The sequence below is a fragment of the Mercenaria mercenaria genome, chromosome 9 (genome assembly GCF_021730395.1).
Source record: "Mercenaria mercenaria strain notata chromosome 9, MADL_Memer_1, whole genome shotgun sequence".
NCBI classification, from domain to species: Eukaryota; Metazoa; Mollusca; class Bivalvia; order Venerida; family Veneridae; genus Mercenaria; species Mercenaria mercenaria.
In genome coordinates this window covers 26,347,121-26,372,101 of record NC_069369.1, presented here as the reverse complement: position 1 = coordinate 26,372,101, position 24,981 = coordinate 26,347,121, and the positions used below count along the sequence as shown (strand labels likewise).

Below are 24,981 nucleotides of genomic sequence, written 5' to 3'. Positions count from 1 at the left end.
AGGCAACCAGAACGACCTAGATTGGAAGGAAACTGGACACATGCATGATGCAAGTACATACCCCAAACAGCCATTTTGTCGACTAAATTTAGCTTACCAAAGGTAATTTGATACATATTTTCGGCAGAATTGTAAGTTATTGTAACTATGAGGAAAGTATTTCATATTGAAATTCTATGACTACTAGTGCTACAGACACGTAACGCAGAATATTCATCTGCAAAATTAAAAAAATTACCTGTAGCCGGATGATAGCTTTCCTCATCATGATCTCTCGTATCATGTTGAGTTCCTCCTTCTCTGCCATACCCGTATTCTCCTCGGCAATCACATAATACTTGCTGTCTGCTGCCCTACCTCTGCCTAAAAGAACAGAAACACTTCATTTCAAACTATATTATATTAATCTGTGTTGATATTTTACTCTTTATTTCGAATTTTCGGACACTTGTCCTTTTTCAAGAATATGGAAATATTTTTCTGACTAAGTAATATCCATGTAACATTTATATCACAGGAAATGAATAATGTTGACGTCCTGTCACTAAGACAACGTCACGTCATATCCTGTGTAAGACGTTACGTTGTTTCCCGCAAAAAGGGCAAAGTGTCAACATCATACATCATACATAACCAGAGAGCAAAACACAATACTAAGTGCAAGGTTATGTATGATGTTGACACTTTGCCCTTTTTGCGGGAAACGACGTAACGTCTTACACAGGATATGACGTGACGTTGTCTTAGTGACAGGACGTCAACATTATTCATTTCCTGTGATATAAATGTTACATGGATATTACTTAGTCAGAAAAATATTTCCATATTCTTGAAAAAGGACAAGTGTCCGAAAATTCGAAATAAAGAGTAAAATATCAACACAGATTTGTACTATACTTCCCTTCGGAAGATTTACAGACATATTGTATATTATATTATATATGTGTATTCATAATGGCCCAGTAAAAGATCCAACGGATGTTGTACTGGCCAGAGCATGCAGACCAATATGACAGACTGAGGATCTTTTCCTAGTTCATTGTGGAAATACACATGTAAAAAATAATTTCACCTCCCTAGAAAAATTTACCAAAACTAGAGCTGCTTTTAAGAAAGGCACATGTCTCCAAGAACTGCCTAATCATCTAAATAGTAAGTCATTCTTTATATACTGTTTTCTCACTATAAATATACCTCTGAAGAGTAAAAAGGCTGATTTTGGTTTATTCAAGGGCCATAATTCTGAAGTGCATTGGGTGATTTGGCTAGTTAATGAACTTGACCGAGGAGTTTTGGTCAAAAACATTTGGTTCAAGTTTGGTGAAGATCGGATGATAACTGTTTGACTTAGAGTGCGGACATGAGTAAAAAGGCTGATTTTCGGTAATTCAAAAGCCATAATTCTGAACTGCCTGGGGGGATTTGGCTAGTTATTGAACTTGGCCGAGGACTTCTGGTCAAACAACTTTTTGTTTTAGTCTGAAGATCAGATGAGAAATGTTCAACTTAAAGAGTGCGGACAAGAGTAAAAAGGCCGATTTTCCGTAATTCAAGGGCCAAAATTCCACCACCTTCCTGTCACTGTACATGTGGTTTCATGACTCTTGGTGAAATAATTAACTTTTAAGCACTTCATATGTATTTTCATTAAGTTAAGGAACTAAACTCCGGTCTTGTTGATTAAAATTCTAAACAGAACAACAGGGCACCACACAAGCTATATAACAATCCTCTAAAGTTTGAAGACTCCAGGCCAGAAACTTCTTGAGATACAGGTGACACAAACTTCTATGCCCTTAATGCATATTTGAGCCGTGCCATGGGAAAACCAACATAGTGGGTGTGCAACCAGCATGGATCCAGACCAGCCTGCGGATCCGCGCAGTCTGCTCAGGCTCCATGCTGTTCGCTTTCAAAGCCTATTGGAATTGGAGAAACTGTTAGCGAACAGCATGGATCCTGACCAGACTGCGCGGATGTGCAGGCTGGTCTGGATCCATGCTGGTCGCACACCCACTATGTTGGTTTTCCAATGGCACGGCTCATTTATGACTAAGTCAAAGGCCATAACTCTGGTCTTGCAGACTCCAAAACAAAATTCAGGTACACAAATTTACATGCTGATCAATTTTCCTTTCATGACTTTAAATTAAACAGAAATACTTATTGTACAGCTTGTCAGTCAGTATGTGTATACTTATAGCTAATTACTTTAACAGAGGAAACAGATGGCCGAAGGAGCTAAAAATCCTCAGAATTTCATAGATCAATGGAAATTTCTATAAACCACTTATCAAAAGATATACATGCAACACAAACATCAAAGCACTTAATGTGAATTTTTACTAAGTCAAGGACCAAAACTTTGGTTATGCTGAGTGAAATACAAAACAGAACACTAGGTGCAAAACTTAGTAGCATGCTATATAACAATCATAAGGTCTTACCACTCTAAGTCAAATACTTTTTGAGATGCAATGACACAAACTTTTATGCTTTTTTATGCATATTTTTGACTAAGGGCCATAACTCTGATCTGGCTAAGAAAAATCTCAAACAAAACCTCAGGTGCGTAACTGTACTTGCTGAATAATATTCCTACAAAGTTTCATTTGTCTAGGTCAAGGACTTTTTTAGACACATACAACACAAAATTTTAGGCCTTTTTTGCATATATCTGACTAAGTCAAGGGCTAAAACTCTGGTGTGGCTGTGATCTAAAATAAAACACCAGCTGCACAACTTCACATGCTATATGACAGTCCAATGAGGTTTGACAACTCTGGGTCAAATACTTTTCAGATAAGCACAATACAATTTCGGACAAACAAATGGACGAATGGACATATTTTTGACTAAGTCAAGGGTCAAAACTCTGCTGCGGCTGTCTGAAATTCTAATCAAAACACCAGGTGCACAACTTCACATGCTGAGTGACAATCCTGTGAGGTTTGATGACTCTGGGTCTAACACTTTCTGGGATATGTTTGTCAGAAATTTTGGACAGGCAGATGGATGGACAAGTGCAACTCTCAAGTGCCCCCAACAAAAAGTTTTGGTTGGAACATAAAAAACATCATATATTCTGCTCAAATTATTTACTTTATAAAAACTAATGAATTCTTGCACGCATGGATTGTGGCTGATGTGTCCTCCAAGACTTAATAGCTTTAAAGACTTATTTTAGAAAGTGAGAAAAGGATGATCCGATTACCTCTGGACTGTACCATTGCTATCTCGTTAGTCACATGGTCATATCTGATAACAAGATTACACTTGGAAATATCGAGACCTTCTTCCGCAACTGAAGTTGCTATTATCAACTTGTGCTTCCCACTTTTGAAATACTCTAGTGCATCCACTTGCTCAGCTTTAGTCATACCTGTTAGAAAATATATAATAATTTATAACCCGCTACTTTTAACCACAATTTCCATTTTGTATCAATTAACCTATCGGTGGTACTAGATTTCTTACCAGTAATAACATAATCATATCATTACAAGACTCCTTACATACATCAACAGTACAGTTTTCCCTGTATGACAGATTAATATTCAACATACTGTTTGCTGAGCTAAAGTATTAACTTTTTAAAATAAAGGAGGGAAAATCTATTCCTAACGATATGTAATAAAACTCTTACTATACAGCTTGTCAGAGGTAACAGAAATCTGATGGCCAAAGGAGCTAAAAATCCTCAGAATTTCATAGATCAATGGAAATGTCTATAAACCACTTATTAAAATGAATGACAGAATAGGATCAGCAAATTAAATTATGTGGTTCATTTCGCATGAAAACCAAAAATAAATCATTTCTTAAATAACCATAATATTAGTCCTTGGGCTAAAACTACAACCATGTTCAATTTTCAAAATTTCATATTAAAAGGAATTTAAACACCAGCTGTCCATAAGACAGCCCGCTGCTCCACTATTCGGCGATTCGACAGTAAAATGAATTTATGTCTCAATAAGAGACCTACTTTAAATGGAAGATACACCAAAATATAAAAAGACACTACTACTCTGAGGGGTTAAAGTGTGTGTGTGTGTTTGTGTTTAACTTCTTTTCCAACAATTTTTCAGTCGGTGTCTACTTGTAGCAGTGAGCACAATGCCCAACTTTATAGTGCTGTCTCACTGGAATATCATGCCGTAGACACGTGACATGATACCTCACCCAGTAACATTATACTGACACCGAGCTGACCAGTCCTAGCACTACCCTCTTAATGCTGAGCGCCAAGCAAGGAAGCTACTAGTACCATTTTTTATGTTTTTGGTATGACGCGGCTGGGGATCGAACCCACAACCTCCCGTACTCGAACCGGACGCTCTACCACTAGGCTACTGAGGCAGCTTAGAGGGGTTAAAGGTCAAGTAGAACAATGTTAAAGTGAAGTTACAGTAAGATATAAGCAATAGTAACAAAGAAAAACAAAGGTTGCCGAAAAACTTTAACCAAGAAAGCTCACACCGACACCGGCACCAGGGCAAATAGAATAGCACCCTATTCTCCAAATAATGGAACTAAAAATGTAAATTTTTTTTTGGTTTCTGGAAACACATCTTCACACATCTTTGAAAATAGAAATTAGGAAATTAGATGTGTGTTGGATTTTATGGCAAACAAACACAAAGAGGTCATATAGCTCCAACACCTTAAACATAAGCACAGTAAGAAGTTATTGAAACTCACTTGTTAACAAAATGCTGTTGTGTAAGAAGCAAGGATGCATTACTCATAAATATTAGAACAAACCTCCTTTATCTGCAGCCATATTTGTTCCAACAAACACTATCGGATTTAACTCCCTCAGAAATGGTGTCTCTTTCATCCAGCTGAGGATTGCCTTAGACAAATCTCTTGTCTTTACAAACACTATACCACGTGAGTTTTCAAAGTTACCCTCATATGCCTTTGTTATCATCTGACATAACTTGTCTAGCTTTGGATTTGGACAGTTCCTAAACCTGGCACTTCTTAATTCTGGAAAAAAAATAATCAAGCAATCAAGTTAAAGCAAAACTAAGCACATTGCTTCTCAAAATGACTGTTAATTTCAAATCTGGGCATATCTTTACTTTACTAAAACTGTTAATTGGAAAGATTTTGAAGATTTTTTTCACTTTGACAGTTTTGGTGGAAGCTGTTAATTTACAAGAACATTTATAAACAGGTTTAAAACAATTAATGCATTTCATACATGAAATCTATCCTCCTTTATTTGGGAATGAATTGTAAGATTTGAACTACAGATAGCTGATACTGTTTAATACTTGTTCTTTTTCTATCACAATGTTGAGGGCACAAAAAGTACGACAGACCATATCTGGCCATCCTTAATAAAAACTGTTTGCAGTGCCCCACACAACAATTTCACATGTAGTTATATAGGTAGGTGACTTTTTTTCATTGATATTTTCTTGTCTGGGCAAAACTAATAGAACAAGGCAGTCTGAAAGACAGCTAAATCCCCCACTGCTTTATGGATAGTGAAAGGGTTGATGGTATTGGGTGGAAGCAATGATTTTGTTAAGTATATTTTATGGTCTATGTTTTAGGAAATCAATGAATTCCAAAATACTTCAAGGGTTTTAGGAGATACAGAGCTCAAAACTTTTGACCTTGAGTTGTGACCTTGACCTTGAGTCAATGCGGCTGACACATGAGTTCTGCACATCATCTTCATAAGGTGATCATTTGACTCAAGTTTCATGAAAATCTTTCAAGGGGTTTAGGAGATACAGAGCAAACACAAAATGAAAGGCTCAAACCTTTGACCTCGAGTTAAGACCTTAACCTATCATGGCTGACTCATGAGTTCTGCACATCGTTTTGATGTGGTGATCACTTGACTCAAGTATCATGAAAAATCCTTCAAGGGGTTTAGGAGATACAGAGCGGACACAAAATGGAAGGCTCAAACCTTTGACCTTGAACCGACATGGCTGACTCGTGTTCTGCATAACATCTTGATGAGATGATCATTTGACCAAAGTTTCATGAAAATCTTTCAAGGGGTTTAGGAAATACAGAACTGACACAAAATGTTATGGACAGACGGAACGAGGGAAGACGGAAGGATGGATGAAAACCATTCCTTTAACCCCCTACCACTCATGGCAGGGGATAAGCTAGAGCTATCACTAAATGTGACTGACATACCCCTACAGCCTTGTATGAAAATTGCTTTTCAGTGTATGTCATTTTTTATTTGTCAATGTATCTAGTTACATGGAATTCCCTTCATTGGCTTTGAAGTCATTGTAATGTTAGCTAATCTTAACAGTTTGTGTGAAGTCTAAATCAAATTATGAATATGTAAGTTTCAGAAACATTACAGGAAATGTCAAGTTTTCGATTTTCAAAGCAAAACTGGGAGATCTGGTATATGAACATGTCTTATAAGTTTCAAAATGATATCTATATTGGGTCCATAGATGTAACAAGAACAGACAGGGATGAACAAGACAGGACAAATCAATTCCTATCCTAGAGCTGCTTCAGAGAAAAGTGCATGTCTCCCACAACTGCCTAATCATCTAGAATGGCATTTCTTCTCCATTATGAATGGCATTTCTTCTCAATTATGTATCTGAGTTAACCATGCACCAAGACCTGTATCACTGGCATCAGTATTTTCGGTAATTCAATGGCCATAATTCCAAAGTGCCTGGGCCAATTCGGCTAGTTATTGAACCTGGCCGAGGACTTATTGGCAAAAACATTTTGTTTAAGTTTGGTGAAGATCGAATGAGAACTGTACAACTTTACAGCACGGACAAAATTTGTGACACACACACACACAGGAGTAAATCAATGTCTCTCACACCACTGTGGTGGGAGACATAATTACCTCTGAAACACAGTTTGGTGCGGGCATATATATACATGTAGACAAAGCAGACTTAAGATGCAAAAGGACTACTGATTTTTTTCCTCATTTTACATGACTTCTTTTAAATTCAGATCATTAATGCAATGAACTCAAGTGATAATCACTGTGAGGAGGAAATAAGATATTCCTCCTTTGTACAAAAACTACAAAAAGTAATACATGTATTTATCACTTTTAAAGATCTGGGTACTGGAATGGCCTTGCATGGTAAAGTGCGAACTTATTTTGTGGGCATAAATTTTGTAGTTCTGGCAGAAATGTCTATTATATGGGGACATGAATTTGTGGATTATTAATGTTAAAGATACAAATTAATTTTATTTGCTTCTGGAGATTAAATCATGTGGACAGACAAAACCATGAATTCCTTGAAAATTATTCATGAGAAAAAGCACTGATTTTACAATATGTGGTGAGCTGCAAGTAGATAAAAGATTTGTTTTAGCTTACAAGCATAACATTGAAATTAAACATATTAGTATCAAAGGTCAGACTACGAATATGTCCTTACTTTTGAACGCTCCATAAAGAATGGACTCATTTTCATCCATTATGGCATTTTCCTTCCAGCGATTCATCTCTGCATCAAGATAACCCAAAGCATCTTCCATTCTCGCATCATTATAAATAATCAAAGCATTGTTGTAATGCTGAAATATATATAAAACTGCTGCATAAAACAAAAGCTGACTAATGACAGTGCTCTCAACTGTCTGAAAACCTTGGACACAAAACAACCTTACATACAAGATTCTGAACTTGTGGTGAGCAGCAAGCTGAAAATGGGACAAAATATTGTAAAGTGAATGAAGTATTGCCATACAATACAAAATCAACTACTGGAAGGCAACTGATTTTCTCAACTGCAGTATTACATAATGATCTGATATCTGTCAATGATGCATAAACAATATTATACTACATATAATACATATTGTTGATTGCTTATAACATCTATAAATATAAAAAAAATATTCAATTTTAATTTGATAACATTTCATTTTGAAATTGGTGGGAATATATATATTATGAGAAAAAATGTAAGAAATCATCAAATAAAAGGGAAGCATTCTGAAAAAAAACCCTACAAATTCTTTAAACTGGGTCCATATGCCACATGAGCTTTTACTGAAATACTTTACAGACTTAACTGGAAAAGATCAATATTGACTTTTGACCTTCAAATGTGACCTTGATCTTTGAGCAAAGGGTATGGGCATTGCATATATGAAACATTGTCTTATTATGGGGAACATCTGTCTCAAGTAATATTAAAACCCTCTCATGGATGACAGAGCTATGGACCAAAAAGAAAAAGAAAACCTACTGACCTTTGACCTCAGACTGTGACCTTGACCTCCAAGTTAGGGTTTAGGGTCTCATTATGGGAAACATTTGTGCCAAGTAATATCAAAATCTCTAAATGGATGACAGAGTTATTGACAATTCAGGGGAAAAAGCCCTACTGACCTTCAAGCATGACCTTGAACTCTGAGCTAGGGGTTTGGGTGTTGCGCATGACATGTCGTCTTATTATGGGGTACATTTGTGCAAAGTAATATTAAAATCCCTTAAAGGATTGTTAAGTTATAGACTGGACAGGAAAAATTTTTAGCCTGAGGGTATGGCTAAGGGTATGGCTTTAATGCATGAGATATCTTTTCAACCAGGAAAATATTTGTACCAACAAAGATTAACAAGAGCCATGTTAGACATGGCCAATCCCCCCGCCGGGTATATTATAATTGAAGGCTAAAGTTCCTGGCAAGTTAGTGTCTGAAAGTATTAATTTTGGGGAAAGCTTTGAAGAATCGTTTAGATGTGGTCCGCATCAGGGGTTTTTAAAGATGTGGAAGAAAGAATAAGTCAGTAGTGAGGTGGTTTACTGCTAAATTTTATTAATTTTCATGAACAGTATAGCTATGATGTTTTTCTATATGGCTACTGTAAAAAGAAGGAATGGAAAGCTAACAGGGAACAAGAGTGCCAGAATGTCACAATATATGCCCGTCACAGCAAATTTCTTTACTCTAGCAGCTGTATTTGCAAATGGAATTTTAATTTTGTGGTTGTTTAGTAATCATTGTAAGTCTTTTGTTTTTCTAAGTCCACAAGAAACCTCCTTACCAGGAAGAGATATCTTAAAATACACCTAAAATTGGAAAGTAACATCTATGTTGTACCACAGAAAAGTAGTCTTGTTTTTTCCCTATGATCAGTTATAAAAATGTTACAATATAAGTTATTTATAGTAACAACTAAGGGAAGTTAATCTTAAAAAAAAAAAAAAAAAAAATTGTAAGTCCACACAAAAATCTTTACCAGGTTAGAGATTGGTCAAAATACACCTCAAAATTGGATGTAGCATGCATGTTGTACAACAGAAAAGTGGTCTTGATTTTTCCCTACGACTAGTAATGAAAAAGTTACAATAAAAGCTATTTAAAGTAACAACAAAGGGAAGTAATTCTAAAGAAGGGAACTGCGCATGACACTTCGTCTCATGATGGTGTATAATTGTGCCAAGTTACATCAAAATCCCTCCATGCATGAAGAAGAAATGCTTTGGACAAAGTCATTCTTGTATCTGACCTTTGGCCTCTAAGTGTGACCTTGACCTTAGACCTAGGGACCTGGATCTTGCGCATGACACTCTGTCTCATGGTGGTGAACATTTGTGTCAAGTTATATCAAAATCCCTCTATGCATGAAGAAGAAATGCTCCAGACAAGGTTTTCATTTTTGTATCCTTTGACCTCTAAGTGTGACCTTGACCTTAGACCTAGGGACCTGGTTCTTGCGCTTGACACTCCGCCTCGTGGTGGTGAACATTTGTGCCAAGATATATCAAAATCCCTCCATGCATGAAAAAGATATGCTCCGGACAATTTTTTTAAGAAAATATGATAAAGGGGAATAACTCAAAAAAAAGGCAAGGCAGAGTTATTGTTCTTGAACATTGCACTTCCTCCCAATGTGTTCTATCAGTGTATGAAGTTTGAAGAAAATCCCTCCAGTACTATGGAGTTATGCTCCGGACAAATTCTTTTAAGAAAATAAGATAAAGGGGAATAACTCAAAAAATTGGCAAGGTAGAGTTATTGTTCTTGCACACTGCACTTCCTCCCAATGTGTTCTATCAGTGTATGAAGTTTGAAGAAAATCCCTCCAGTACTTTTGGAGTTATGCTCCGGACAATTTTTTTTTAAGAAAATAAGATAAAGGGGAATAACTCAAAAAATAGGCAAGGTAGAGTTATTGTTCTTGCACAATGCACTTCCTCCCAATGTGTTCTATCAGTGTATGAAGTTTGAAGAAAATCCCTCCAGTACTTTTGGAGTTATGCTCCGGACAAAGATCGTTGCGGACGCACGGACGGACGGACGGACGGACGGAGAGCATTTCTAATATCCCCTTCGCCTTTGGCGGGGGGATAAAAAATCCCTTGACAAATGATAAAGTTATGGACCATTCAGGAAAAATACTACTGACCTTTGATCTCAAAGTGTGACTTTAACCGTTGAGCTAGGGTTCTGGGTGTTGTGCATTCACATTGTCTGATTATGGGGAACATCTAAAACAAGCAATATTGTAATCCCGTAATGAATGACAAAGTTCTAGACCAGACATGAAACAGACCCTGTTCGTGTAACATTAACACTTGACAGCCATGTGTGACCTTGACCTTTTAGCTATGGGTCTGAAAGTTGTGCATGACATATCATCTTATTATGGGGTACATTTGTGTCAAGTAAAATATAAAATCCCTTCATTGATTGTAGACTTATAGACTGAACAGGGAAAAAGTCCTGTTGACCTTTGACCTCCAAGTATGACATTGACTTTCGCGCTAAAAGTCTGGGTTTTTTGCATGACATGTCTTCTCGTCGAGGAGAATATTTTTACCAAAAAATATTAAAATCCTTTGAAAAATGACAAAGTTATGGACCAAACAAAACGCTATTGATCTCCAAATGTGACCTTGACCTTTGAGCTAGGCTTCTGGGCAATGTGCATGGCTGTCCTCTGATTATGGAGAACCTTTATGTCAAGCAATATTTAAATCCCATGATGCATGACAAAGTTCTGGACCTGACACGAAACAGACCCTGTTCATGCAACGTTAACATTTGACAGCCAAGTGTGACCTTGACCTTTAAGCTAGGGGTCTGAAATTATGCATCATATCATCAGATATTAAAGAGCTGCAAAGAGTTTTAAAGCTTTCAGTCTGATAGTTCCTAATGCAAAACATTTATTAAAGATTTTAAGTTAAAAAGATAGTCTTGACATAATTTGAACAAAAAGCAAGTTATTTAACTAGCCCTTTGGGGTCATCTCATGATGCAAAACGCATGTGGAATTTGAAGCATTTGGTCTAAATGTTCCAGAGAAACCTGTTTACATGAAAACTTTCACAAAATTTATATGTTTAAAAGGGACATAATGTCAAGCAAATGTAAACTAGAAATATGACACATGCCCTTAGGAGGTCATCTATTAATATCAATGATTTGTGTGTAGATTATAAGCAGTAGGTTGTCTTGTTTCTGAGAAACTTGCTTGCAGATAAAAAATCAAAGGCCTGAAGGGCCTGAGAGTCGGCTAATGATTGATGTACTGGTAGTATAGTCTACCAGTTTCAGTTTGGTTTTAGTTTTTTTCCCCAACTGAACAGAGATTTTGTTACAATAGATGAAATGGACATTCAATCGATGCCTAGTAAAACTTTGATTGACATTATACAAGTATTTAAACCAAATATATTTCTCTAAAATTGAAGAGTGGTTCGCAAAAATAAAAATGTTGAAAGTACAAACTACAATTTGACAGGTGACACTAAGATACTGCCCATGACTATAAATATTTTTCCAGTAAACATTTGCCTCCGGCATTACCAAAACAGGCAATTATCGGCTGGTATATATTCGCACATGATAAAATTTGAATATGAAAATTTATATATTGAAATTTTATAGCGCGGATTGCCACATACAATTTGTAACGGATGGACGAAAGAACTGTTCAGATATTTTACAGATAAGGGGCCTGGCAATAACCGTGTCACACGCTAGGTATTGTTCAATCATATTATAAGGGATGTGAATTTAAAGTATACTTACTTTTGCGTTTAAAGATATGTAAATGTTGCTGAGTGTCAATATATAGTGTCATGAATGTTTACACTGACAGGAAAATTGCGCATTCAAAACTAAGAGAAGTTACTCGGACTAGCTACCAATTTCGGAAAAGATAACCAATATTAATAAATGCAGTTCTTTTTTAGTTAAAACCATCATTTATTCTATTTCAGACCTGTTAACCCCTTCAAAACCATGTCAGTAGTCCCCAAGTCTATGTACTTTCAATTATCCGTTTTGATTCATGTAGACAGACAGGCCCAGACTGGGCTGAAAAAATGTTTGAGCCATTTTTATGTGGTCGGTAGCAGGGTGGGTTTGGGGAGGGGTGTTCCTTCCCGCTTTGAACTGCAGTCAGATTTTGAAATGGGCATTGTGGCAGGTGGTAAAAGGGCAAATGTATCAAACTGTAAAGTGGCAATATGTGGGGAGGGTGTGGGAGGATACCCCCTCCTGCAATTAGGGTTTGGGGTATCACCACAAGGAAATTTTGAAAATGTAGACCCTTGATACAGCCTTTGGTGCGATTTCTAACTGAAAATTTTATGTTTCAATTTCTAAATATTACCTCTAGATTCTTTTTAGTATTACAATATTCAAAGTATGAATGACTGTCACTTCATATTTTTACTTTCAGGTCATGCCTCAGCACTAGAATATAAGTCTGATATTGATTCTATGTATGTATTATAAAAATAAATTCTAGAATCATTTCTGTTACAATAATATCTATCATGTCTGTTACTTTAATGTTTAAATTTCGTAACACAGCTCGATATTTACCCAAAATATTATATATATATAAAAAATTGTTTCGTTTCGTCAAAGCACTCTAACATAGACGATGTACTTTCGATTTCAAAAACTACAAGAAAATACAATTTAATGTTTCGCCGATTTGTTTATTTCTCGAAAAATAAGAATTAAAATCATTTTTAATATCTGTAGTAACTAAACAAACCAGTAAGAGCTTCTTCTTCCGATAATCACCGTTTACTGACTGCAAAATTCATGTGTGTGTGTAGAAACCCACGCAAAGTTTATAGAAATCATACGATGCGTGTATTCGTTCAATGTGGGAGAATTAAGGCCTTCCGATAATTTATCCGTTTACTGACTGCAAAATTCATGTGTGTGTGTAGAAACCCACGCAAAGTTTATAGAAATCATACGATGCGTGTATACGTTCAATGTGGGAGAATTAAGGCTGATCGGGATCGGCTATGTTACCTAACGCATCCAGACGATTCAGATTTTGTTTTTAAAAAAGCATTGTGTGCATTTCTGTAATTTTATATATGTTTTTATACGCTTAGAAATTATCAGACATGCGTATTTGCATTATTTCTATACGTAATTTACGCTAATACGCATCTTATCTGGAGCCCTGTGGAACTATTTTTTGTCTTTCACTGGATGTTACGCAAGCTTTGTAAGCCTGCGCAATTCATAAAATGCACATTTATGCTTAATGAGTTACATTCGAGTATTGCACAATTACAAGTCATAAATATGACAGATTACATCGTATATTGGTCATAGCAAAGGGAATTCACACAATTTAACTTCATTCATGCAGTGAACTGTTTGAAGTTTGAGAAATCTAATGGAACTACATCCCTTCACTGTGTTATTTGGTCCATTTAGACTTAGAGAATCGCTGGATAGCAAGGACTCGTCAAAACGATTTCATCGTTTAGCCGACTCAAAAATCCCAAATTTTTCACACCGAAAAGGACATAGTTTTGACAGTACTAGCTAGCGACCACCAAATCCGGATGACCACCAAACTGGACAGTCCTGTAAACCTTGCTAATCTGTTTACGATCAAATGAATGCTTGATTTTCAACAACAGGGCAAAGTTACAACAGTTAAACTTAAGTATTTTACAAGAAATGCTACATTTCATTTAGTCTGCACTCACGAGGCATGTTTACATGTCGGGGATGTCGGAAATGGCGCGATGCACATGCGCAGTATTTCCATGAGGTCCCGCCATTAAATCTAAAGGTCACATGCAAATCTGAGTTAAGCAGATGAGACGTTTAGTAAACACTTATATCAGAGAAATACAGCTTTGATAATTCAGAGCATGACTTTTACACACCCTAAAACACATTTTCATGTCAAAGTATTCACTTCGAAAAGTGAAATTTTAAAAGATTTGGTTGGGAGAGATACGATCAAATTTATAGATTCAAGAGAGGTAATTTGTACAATTCTAGGACTTGGACACTGTACGACTACTTTCCATTGGTTGAAATAAAAGTTTAATTCAATGTAGAATGTAAATTGAAAATCAATAATTTAAAAGTGATAACTCACTGTCCAGAAACATGGTACTGTTAGACCTTAAAACAACGTGATTCGGTGGCCCTTTGTGCGGGCCTCGAAAAAGTACTCGACCTAATTTTAGAAGTAAACAAATTAGCTCTTTAGTTAGGAGGAGAACCTAGCTTTGTTCATGTGAAATTTCAACCACAAGATATATCTATTTTCCGAGTTGTCATGAAAAATATTCCTAAAGCGTCCGGTTGTAGGACGCTAGCCAGTATGTTAAGAGTTATGCATCTTGTCTTGTAAGGTCAACTCATGATGCCAAATACATGTGAGGATTGTGAAGACTGGTCTATCAATTTCTGAGAAACCTGCTTACAGGCAACACATCAAGGGGATGCTGATGAGAATGTGGATGCTAATGCTAAGGAAAAGTAGACAACAGTAAGTCTACAACTGAAAAAATTTAGACAAGTTGAAAATAATTGTTTATCATTAAAACCAGTACATATTGTTTTCAAATTTTGTAAAAACCTGTGACCTTTCACTGTCCCTTTAGTTTAAAAGTACTTACCACAGTGTTTACCTACCTCTAGCAGTGTTCTATCAGTAACAAAAGTGTAACACCTACTTCTAGATAAGCTCTACAGGTTACCAAAATGCAACACCTACTTCTAGATGTTCAACCCTCACGTCTAGAGGTGCTCTGCAAGTTACCTATTTCTAGACATGTTCTAAAGGTAACAAGAGTGTAACACCTACTTCTAGATGTGTTTTACAGGTTACCTAGTTATTGACATGCTCTACAGGTAACAAAAGAGTAACACCTACTTCTAGATGAGCCCTACAGTTTTACCAAAGTGTAACACCTACTTCTAGACATGCTCTACATGTTACCAAAGTGTAATACCTACTTTTACACATGTTTTACAGGTTACTGAAATGCAATACCTACTTCTTTACATGCTCTACAGGTTATCAAAGTGTCACATCTACTTCTAGACATGTTCTACAGGTTACCTACTTCTACATGTGCTCTACAGGCTATAAAAGTGTAACACCTACTTCTACACGTGTTCTAAAGGCTACCTACTTCTTTATGTGCTCTACAGGTTACCAAAGTGTCACATCTACTTCTAGACATGTTATACAGGTTACAAAAATGTAACATCTATTTCAATCTAAACATACTCTACAGGTTACCAAAGTGTAACACCTACTTCTAGATGTGCATTACAGGTTACCAGTGTAACACGTCTAGACATGGTCTACAGGTTAATTACCTCTAAGTGTGCTCTATAGGTTATGTAAGTGTAACACCTACTTCTAGTTGTGTTCTGCAGGTTACTAAATTGTAACACCTACTTCTAAATATGCTCTAAAGGTCACCAAAGTGTAACAACTACTTCTAGACAGGTTCTAAAGGTAACCTACTTCTAGACATGTTCTATAGGTTACCAAAGTGTATCATCTAATTCTTGACGTGTTCCACAAGTTACCAAAGTGTAACACCTACTTCTAGATGTGCTCTACAGTTTACCAAAGCATAACACCTACTTCTAGACATACTTTACAGTTTACCAAAGTATAACACCTACATCTAGACATGCTCTAAAGGTTACTAAAGTGTAACACCATTTTCTAGACGCATTCTACAGTTTACTGAAGTGTAACACCTACTTCTAGATGTGCTCTACAGTTTACAAAAGTGTAACACCTACATCTAGACATGCTCTAAAGGTTACCAAAGTGTAACACCTACTTCTAGACGCATACTACAGTTTACTATAGTGTAATATCTTGAAATGTTCTACAGGTTAATATAGCTTTAAATGAGTTCTACATGTTACCATAGTGTTACACTTACCTCTAGGTGTGTCCTACAAGGATTTAGGAATCTTCTAGCTTCAGAACTCTTCAGTTTTGCAGTTTCCCTCCACAGCTTACTAACCCACTGTGTATATTGAGCTGTCCCTTTTTGGGCAGGGGCTTTCAGGGCACCCTCAATCTTGCTGGCTTCAGGGATCTCCTTCACCACTGTGAGTTAAGGATTTTTAATATAATTATACAAACGGCTTTATGAATATTTAACAAGATCTAACAGTTGGTCAACATAGTCTCATAACAGAAATAATTCTTGTTAAATCTCTGAACAACTGCCACTTGTAACTTTAAAATTTATAATAGCACCTGTATATAGGTATTAAAAGTATTAACAAGAGCACCGCCTTGCGGGTGCTGACGCTCATCTGATTTTTTTTGTATAATAGAAATATTGTCCTACCCATGATTTTCTAAGTCTAAAAAGGGCCATCATTCTTGCAAAAAGCAGGATAGAGTTATGTTTCTTGATGTACAGTGTCCACTTATGATTGTGAAAAACTGTTGCAAGTTTTAAAGCAATAGCTTTGATAGTTTATGAGAAAAGTTGCCTTAAACATAATACTCAACCAAGAAAATGATTTTCTAAGTCCAAAAAGGGGCAATAATTATTGCAAAAAGCAGGATGGAGTTATGTTGCTTGCTGTACAGGGTCAGCTTATGATGGTGAAAAAGTGTTGCAAGTTTCAAAGCAATAGCTTTGATAGTTTAAGAGAAAAAGTTGACCTAAACATAAAACTTAACCAAGAAATCTGATATTTTCTAAGTCCAAAAGGGGCCATAAATCTTGCAAAAAGCAGGATGGAGTTATGTTTCTTGCTGTACAGGGTCAGCTTATGATGGTGAACAAGTGTTGCAAGTTTTAAAGCAATAGCTTTGATAGTTTAGGATAAAAGCTGACCTAAACATAAAACTTAACCAAGAAAACTGATTTTCTAAGTCCAAAAGGGGCAATAATTCTTGCAAAAAGCAAGATGGAGTTATGTTTCTTGCTGTACAGGGTCAGCTTATGATGGTGAACAAGTATTTTAAGTTTCAAAGCAATAGCTTTGACAGTTTGGGAGAAAAGTTGACCTAAACATAAAACTTAACCAAGAAATCTGATATTTTCTAAGTACAAAAGGGGCCATAAATCTTGCAAAAAGCAAGATGGAGTTATGTTTCTTGCTATACAGGGTCAGCTTATGATGGTGAACAAGTATTCCAAGATTCAAAGCAATAGCTTTGATAGTTTAGGAGAAAAGCTGACCTAAACATAAAACTTAACCAGGCAACGCCGACGCCGACGCCGACGCCGACAACCGCTCAAGTGATGACAATAACTCATCATTTTTTTTCAAAAAATCAGATGAGCTAAAAACTACAAAATATTACAAGTCACTTTTATTGATCACCAGTGTTTTAGTTTATACTTATTTGTTTTAGCTTGATAGTGAAGAAAGCATCAAGCTTATTGTAACCACTCTTGAGTCAGCTTCCTGGAAAAACCAGTACTGCTGTCATATGAGAAGTCATGGGAAAGGAACAACAAAAAGAAGAAATTCAAAAACAAGAGGACCATGATGGTCCTGAATCGCTCACCTCTTCCCACATGACCCAGTTTTGAGTAGAGCTCATGTGATCCAGTTTTGAACCTGACCTAGATATTATCAAGATAAAAATTCTGACCAATTTTCATGAAAATCCATTGAAAAATATGGTCTCTAGAGAGGTCACAAGGTTTTTCTATTATTTGACCTATTGACCTAGTTTTGGAAGGTACGTGACCCTGTTTTGAACTTTACCTAGATATCATCAAGGTGAATATTCTCACTAATTTTCATGAAGATCTCATGAAAAATACGGCCTCTAGAGAGGTCACAAGGTTTTTCTATTTTTATACCTACTGGCCTAGTTTTTGACCGCACGTGACCCAGTTTCGAAACTGACCTAGATATCATCAAGGTGAACATTCAGATCAATTTTCATGAAGATCCATTGAAAAATATGGCCTCTAGAGAGGTCAAAAGATTTTAATAATTTTAGACCTACTGACCTTGTTTTTGACCGCAGTTGACCCAGTTTCGAACTTGACCTAGATATCATCAAGACGAACATTCAGACCAACTTTCATACAGATCCGATGAAAAGTATTGCCTCAAGAGAGGTCACAAGGTTTTTTTTTATTATTTGACCTACTGACCTAGCTTTTTATGGTACGTGACCCTGTTTCGAACTTGGCCTAGATATCATCAAGGTGAACATTCTGACCAATTTTTATGGAGATCCATTCACAAGTATGGCCTCTAGAGAGGTCACAAGGTTTTTCTATTTTTAGACCTACTGACCCTAGTTTTTGACCGCACATGACCCTGTTTCGAACTTGACCTAGATATCATCAAGATGAACATTCAGACCAATTTTCATACAGATCCCATGAAAAATATGGCCTTTAGAGAGGTCACAAGGTTTTTCTATTATTTGACCTACTGACCTAGTTTTTGAAGGCACGTGACCCACTTTCGAACTTGACCTAGATATCATCAAGATGAACATTCAGACCAACTTTCATACAGATCCCATGAAAAATATGGCCTCTAGAGAGGTCACAAGGTTTTTCTATAATTTGACCTACTGACCTAGTTTTTGAAGCCACGTGACCCACTTTCAAACCTGACCTAGATATCATCAAGGTGAACATTCCGACCAATTTTCAAGAAGATCTCATGAAATATGAGCCTCTAGAGAGGTCACAAGGTTTTTGCTATTTTTAGACCTACTGACCCTAGTTTTTGAAGGCACGTGACCCAGTTTCGAACTTGACCTAGATATCATCAAGATAAACATTCTGACCAATTTTCATACAGATCCCATGAAAAATATGGCCTTTAGAGAGGTCACAAGGTTTTTCTATTATTTGACCTACTGACCCTAGTTTTTGATGGCATGTGACCCACTTTCGAACTTGACCTAGATATCATCAAAGTGAACGTTCTGACCAATTTTCATGAAGATCTTATGAAATATATGGCCTCTAGAGCGGTCACAAGGTTTTTCTATTTTTAGACCTACTGACCTAGTTTTTGAAGGCACGTGACCCAGTTTCGAACTTGACCTAGATATCATCAAGGTGAACATTCTGACCAATTTTCATGAAGATCTCATGAAATATATGGCCTCTAGAGAGGTCACAAGGTTTTTCTATTTTTAGACCTACTGACCTAGTTTTTGATGGCACGTGACCCAGTTTCGAACTTGACCTAGATATCATCAAGATGAACATTCTAACCAACTTTCATAAAGATCCCATGAAAAATGTGACCTCTAGAGTGGTCACAAGCAAAAGTTTATGGACGGACGCACGGACTGACAGACGGACGGACGACAGACACCGCGCAATCACAAAAGCTCACCTTGTCACTTTGTGACAGGTGAGCTAAAAAAGTCCACAAAAAAATTCTTACTAGGTAAAGTTATGTCAAAATACATCTAAAAATTGGATGTATCATCCATGTTGTACCACAGAAAAGTGGTCTCGGTTTTTCCCTGCGGCCAAGTATAAACAAGAGGACCATGACGGTCCTGAATCGCTCACCTCTTCCCACATGACCCAGTTTTGAGTATGATGTTGTTTTTTTCTATTATTTGTGACCTAGTTTTTGAGCTCATGTGACCCAGTTTTGAACTTGACCTAGATATTATCAAGATAAAAATTCTGACCAATTTTCATGAAGATCCATTGAAAAATATGGTCCCTAGAGAGGTCACAAGGTTTTTCTATTATTTGACCTATTGACCTAGTTTTCGAACGTACGTGACCCTGTTTTGAACTTTACCTAGATATCATCAAGGTGAACATTCTCACTAATTTTCATGAAGATCTCATGAAAAATATGGCCTCTAGAGAGGTCACAAGGTTTTTCTATTTTTGTACCTACTGGCCTAGTTTTTGACCGCACGTAACCCATTTTTTAACTTCGCCTAGATATCATCAAGATGAACATTCAGACTAATTTTCTTACAGATCCAATGAAAAATATGGCCTCTAGAGAGGTTAAAAGATTTTAATAATTTTAGACCTACTGACCTAGTTTTTGATCTCAGTTGACCCAGTTTCAAACTTGACCTAGATATCATCAAGATGAACATTCAGACCAACTTTCATACAGATCCCATGAAAAGTATGGCCTCTATAGAGGTCAAAAGGTTTTTTTATTATTTGACGTACTGACCTAGTTTTTTAAGGCACATGACCCAGTTTCAAATTTGACCTAGATATCATCAAGGTGAACATTCTGACCAATTTTTATAGAGATCCATTCACAAGTAGTGCCTCTAGAGAGGTCACAAAGTTTTTCTATTATTTGACCTAGTGACCTAGTTTTTGATGGCACGTGACCCACTTTCGAAATTGACCTAGATATCATCAAGATGAACATTCAGACCAACTTTCATACAGATCCCATGAAAAGTATTGCCTCTAGAGAGGTCAAAAGGTTTTTCTATTTTTTAGACCTACTGACCTAGTTTTTGACCGCACATGACCCTGTTTCAAATTTGACCTAGAAATCATCAAGATGAACATTCAGACCAATTTTCATACAGATCCCGTGAAAATTATGGCCTTTAGAGAGGTCACAAGGTTTTTCTATTATCTGACCTACTGACCTAGTTTTTGATGGCACGTGACCCACTTTCGAACTTGACCTAGATATCATCAAGATGAACATTCAGACCAACTTTCATACAGATCCCATGAAAAATATGGCCTCTAGAGAGGTCACAAGGTTTTTCTATTATATGACCTACTGACCTAGTTTTTGATGGCACGTGACCCACTTTCGAACTTGACCTAGATATCATCAAGATGAACATTCTGAACAATTTTCATGAAGATCTCATGAAATATATGGCCTCTAGAGAGGTCACAAGGTTTTTCTATTTTTAGACCTACTGACCTAGTTTTTGACCGCACGTGACCCAGTTTCAAACTTGACCTAGATATCATCAAGATGAACATTCAGACCAATTTTCATACAGATCAATGGAAATTTCTATAAACCACATTAAAATGAATGACAGAATAGGATCGGCAAATTAAATTATGTGGTTCCTTTCGCATGAAAACCGAAAAATAAATCATTTCTTAAATAACCATATTAGTCCTTGGGCTAAAACTACAACCATGTTCAATTTTCAAAATTTCATATTAAGAGGAATTTAAACACCAGCTATTCTTAAGACAGCCCGCTGCTCCACTATTTGGCGATTTGACAGTAAAATGAATTTATGTCTCAATAAGAGACCTACTTTAAATGGAAGATACACCAAAATATAAAAAGACCCTACTACTCAGAGGGGTTTCTTTTTCAACAAATTTTCAGTCATATAAACGATGGTGTCTACTTGTAGCAGTGAGCACAATGCCCAGCTGACCAGTCCTAGCAGTACTTTGTTAATGCTGAGCGCCAAGCAAGAAAGCTACTAGTACCATTTTTTATGTTTTTGGTATGACGCAGCCAGGGATCGAACCCACGACCTCCTGTACTCAAATGGGGATGCTCTACCACTAGGCTACCGGGGCAGTTCAGAGGGGTTAAAGGTCAAGTAGAACAATGTTAATGTGAAGTTACAGTAACATATAAGCAATAGTAACAAAGAACAAGAGGACCATGATGGTCCTGAATCGCTCACCTGTCCCAACATGACCCAGTTTTGAACTGAGTATGACGTCGTTTTTTTTTTATATTATTTGACATAGTGACCTAGTTTTTGAGCTCATGTGACCCAGTTTTGAACCTGACCTAGATATCATAAAGATGAACATTCAGACCAACCTTCATACAGATCCCATGAAAAATATGGCCTCCAGAGAGGTCACAAGGTTTTTTCATTATTTGACCTACTGACCTAGTTATTGACGGCATGTGACCCAGTTTCAAACTTGACCTAGATATCATCAAGGTGAACATTCTGACCAATTTTCATGAAGATCCATTCAAAAGTATGGCCTCTAGACAGGTCACAAGGTTTTTCTATTTTTAGACCTAATGACCTAGTTTTTGACCGCAGCTGACCCAGTTTCAAACTTAACCTAGATATCATCAAGATGAATATTCAGACCAACTTTCATACAGATCCCATGAAAAATATGGCCTCTAGAGAGGTCACAAGGTTTTTCTATTATTTGACCTACTGACCTAGTTTTTGAAGGCACATGACCCAGTTTCGAACTTGACCTAGATATCATCAAGGTGAACATACAGACCAATTTTCATGAAGATCTTTTGAAAAATATGGCCTCTAGAGAGGTCACAAGGTTTTTCTATTTTTAGACCTACTGACCTAGTTTTCAATCACAGTTGACCCAGTTTCGAACTTGCCCTAGATATCATCAAGGTGAACATTCAGACCAACCTTCATACAGATCCCATGAAAAATATGGCCTCTAGAAAGGTCACAAGGTTTTTTTATTATTTGACCTACTGACCTAGTTATTGATGGCACGTGACCCAGTTTCGAACCTGACCTAGATATCATCAAGGTGAACATTCTGACCAATTTTCATGAAGATCCATTCATAAGTATGACCTCTAAAAAGGTCACAAGGTTTTTCTATTTTTAGACCTAATGACCTAGTTTTTGACCGCAGCTGACCCAGTTTCGAACTTGACCTAGATATCATCAAGATGAACATTCAGACCAACTTTCATACAGATCCCATGAAAAATATGGCCTCTAGAGAGGTCACAAGGTTTTTCTATTATTTGACCTACTGACCTAGTTTTTGATGGCACGTGACCCAGTTTCGAACTTGACCTAGATATCATCAAGATAAATTCTGACCAATTTTCATGAAGATCTTGTGAAAAATATGGCCTCCAGAGAGGTCACAAGGTTTTTCTATTTTTAGACCTACTGACCTAGTTTTTGACCACACGTGACCCAGTTTCGAACTTGACCTAGATATCATCAAGATGAACATTCAGACCAACTTTCATAAAGATTGCATGAAAAAAGTCACAAGCAAAAGTTTACGCACGGACGGATGGACGCACGGACGGACGACGGACGCTGTGCCATCACAAAAGCTCACACTGTCACTTTGTGACATGTGAGCTAAAAACAAAGGTTGCCGAAAAACTTTAACCAAGAGAGCTCACACCGACATCGACGCCAGGGCAAGTAGTGTAGCACCCTATTCTCCAAATAATGGAGCTAAAAATGTAAAAAAAAATTGTTTCTGGAAACACATCTTTGAAAATAGAAATTAGGAAATTAGATGTTAGTTGGATTTTATGGCAAACCAACACAAAGAGGTCATATAGCTCCAACACCTTAAACATAAGCACAGTAAGAAGTTATTGAAAATCACTTGTTAACAAAATGCTTTTGTGTAAGAAGCAAGGATGCATTACTCATAAATATTGGAACAAACCTCCTTTACCTGCAGCCATATTTGTTCCAACAAACACTATCGGATTTAACTCCCTCAGAAATGGTGTCTCCTTCATCCAGCTAAGGATTGCCTTGGACAAATCTCTTGTCTTTACAAACACTATACCACGTGAGTTTTCAAAGTTACCCTCATATGCCTTTGTTATCATCTGACATAACTTGTCTAGCTTTGGATTTGGACAGTTCCTAAACCTGGCACTTCTTAATTCTGGAAAAAAAATAATCAAGCAATCAAGTTAAAGCAAAACTAAGCACATTGCTTCTCAAAATGACTGTTAATTTCAAATCTGGGCATATCTTTACTTTACTAAAACTGTTAATTGGAAAGATTTTGAAGATTTTTTTCACTCTGACAGTTTTTGTGAAAGCTGTTAATTTACAAGAACATTTATAAACAGGTTTAAAACAATTAATGTATTTCATACATGAAATCTATCCTCCTTTATTTGCCAATGAATTGTAAGACTTGAACTACAGATAGCTGATACTGTTTAATACTTGTTCTTTTTCTATCACAATGTTGAGGGCACAAAAAGTACGACAGACCATATTTGGCCATCCTTAATAAAAACTGTTTGCAGTGCCCCACACAACAATTTCACAAGTAGTTATATAGGTAGGTGACTTTTTTTCATTGATATTTTCTTGTCTGGGCAAAACTAATAAAACAAGGCAGTCTGAAAGACAGCTAAATCCCACGCCACTGTTATGGATAGTGAAAGGGTTGATGGCATTGGGTGGAAGCATTGACTTTGTTAAGTATATTTTATATTCTATGTATTAGGAAATCAATGAATTCCAAAATACTTCGTGTTTTAGGAGATACAGAGCTCAAAACTTTTGACCTCGAGTTGTGACCTTGACCTTGAGACAACACGGCTGACACATGAGTTCTAATAATCATCTTGATGAGGTGATCATTTGACTCAAGTTTCGTGAAAATCCTTCAAGGGGTTTAGGTGATACAGAGCGAACAAAAAATGGAAGGCTCAAACCTTTGACCTCGAGTTAAGACCTTGACCCATCATGGCTGACTCATGAGTTCTGCACATCGTTTTGATGTGGTGATCACTTGACTCAAGTATCATGAAAATCCTTCAAGGGGTTTAGGAGATACAGAGTGGACACGAAATGGAAGGCTCAAACCTTTGACCTTGAGTTGTGACCTTGACCTTGAGCCAACATGGCTGACTCATGTGTTCTGCACAACGTCTTGATGAGATGATCATTTGACCCAAGTTTCATGAAAATTCTTAAGGCGTTTAGGAAATACAGAACTGACACAAAATGTTATGGACAGACGGAACGAGGGAAGACAAAAGGATGGATGGAAACCA

At 36.7% G+C, this 24,981-nt stretch overlaps 1 protein-coding gene across 1 annotated transcript in view; it reads right to left on the bottom strand.

The window, feature by feature from the left end:
- LOC123546060 (antiviral innate immune response receptor RIG-I-like) overlaps nt 1-24,981 on the bottom strand; it is a 117,518-nt gene that overhangs the window by 19,108 nt on the left and 73,429 nt on the right. The window contains exons 15-20 of the mRNA XM_053550472.1: nt 23,625-23,852; nt 16,194-16,363; nt 7,419-7,557; nt 4,768-4,995; nt 3,215-3,382; nt 239-363 (exon numbers count right to left, since the gene is read on the bottom strand). Of these exons, the coding sequence (XP_053406447.1) occupies nt 239-363; nt 3,215-3,382; nt 4,768-4,995; nt 7,419-7,557; nt 16,194-16,363; nt 23,625-23,852 (1,058 nt within the window). The remainder of the gene's footprint in view (nt 1-238; nt 364-3,214; nt 3,383-4,767; nt 4,996-7,418; nt 7,558-16,193; nt 16,364-23,624; nt 23,853-24,981) is intronic.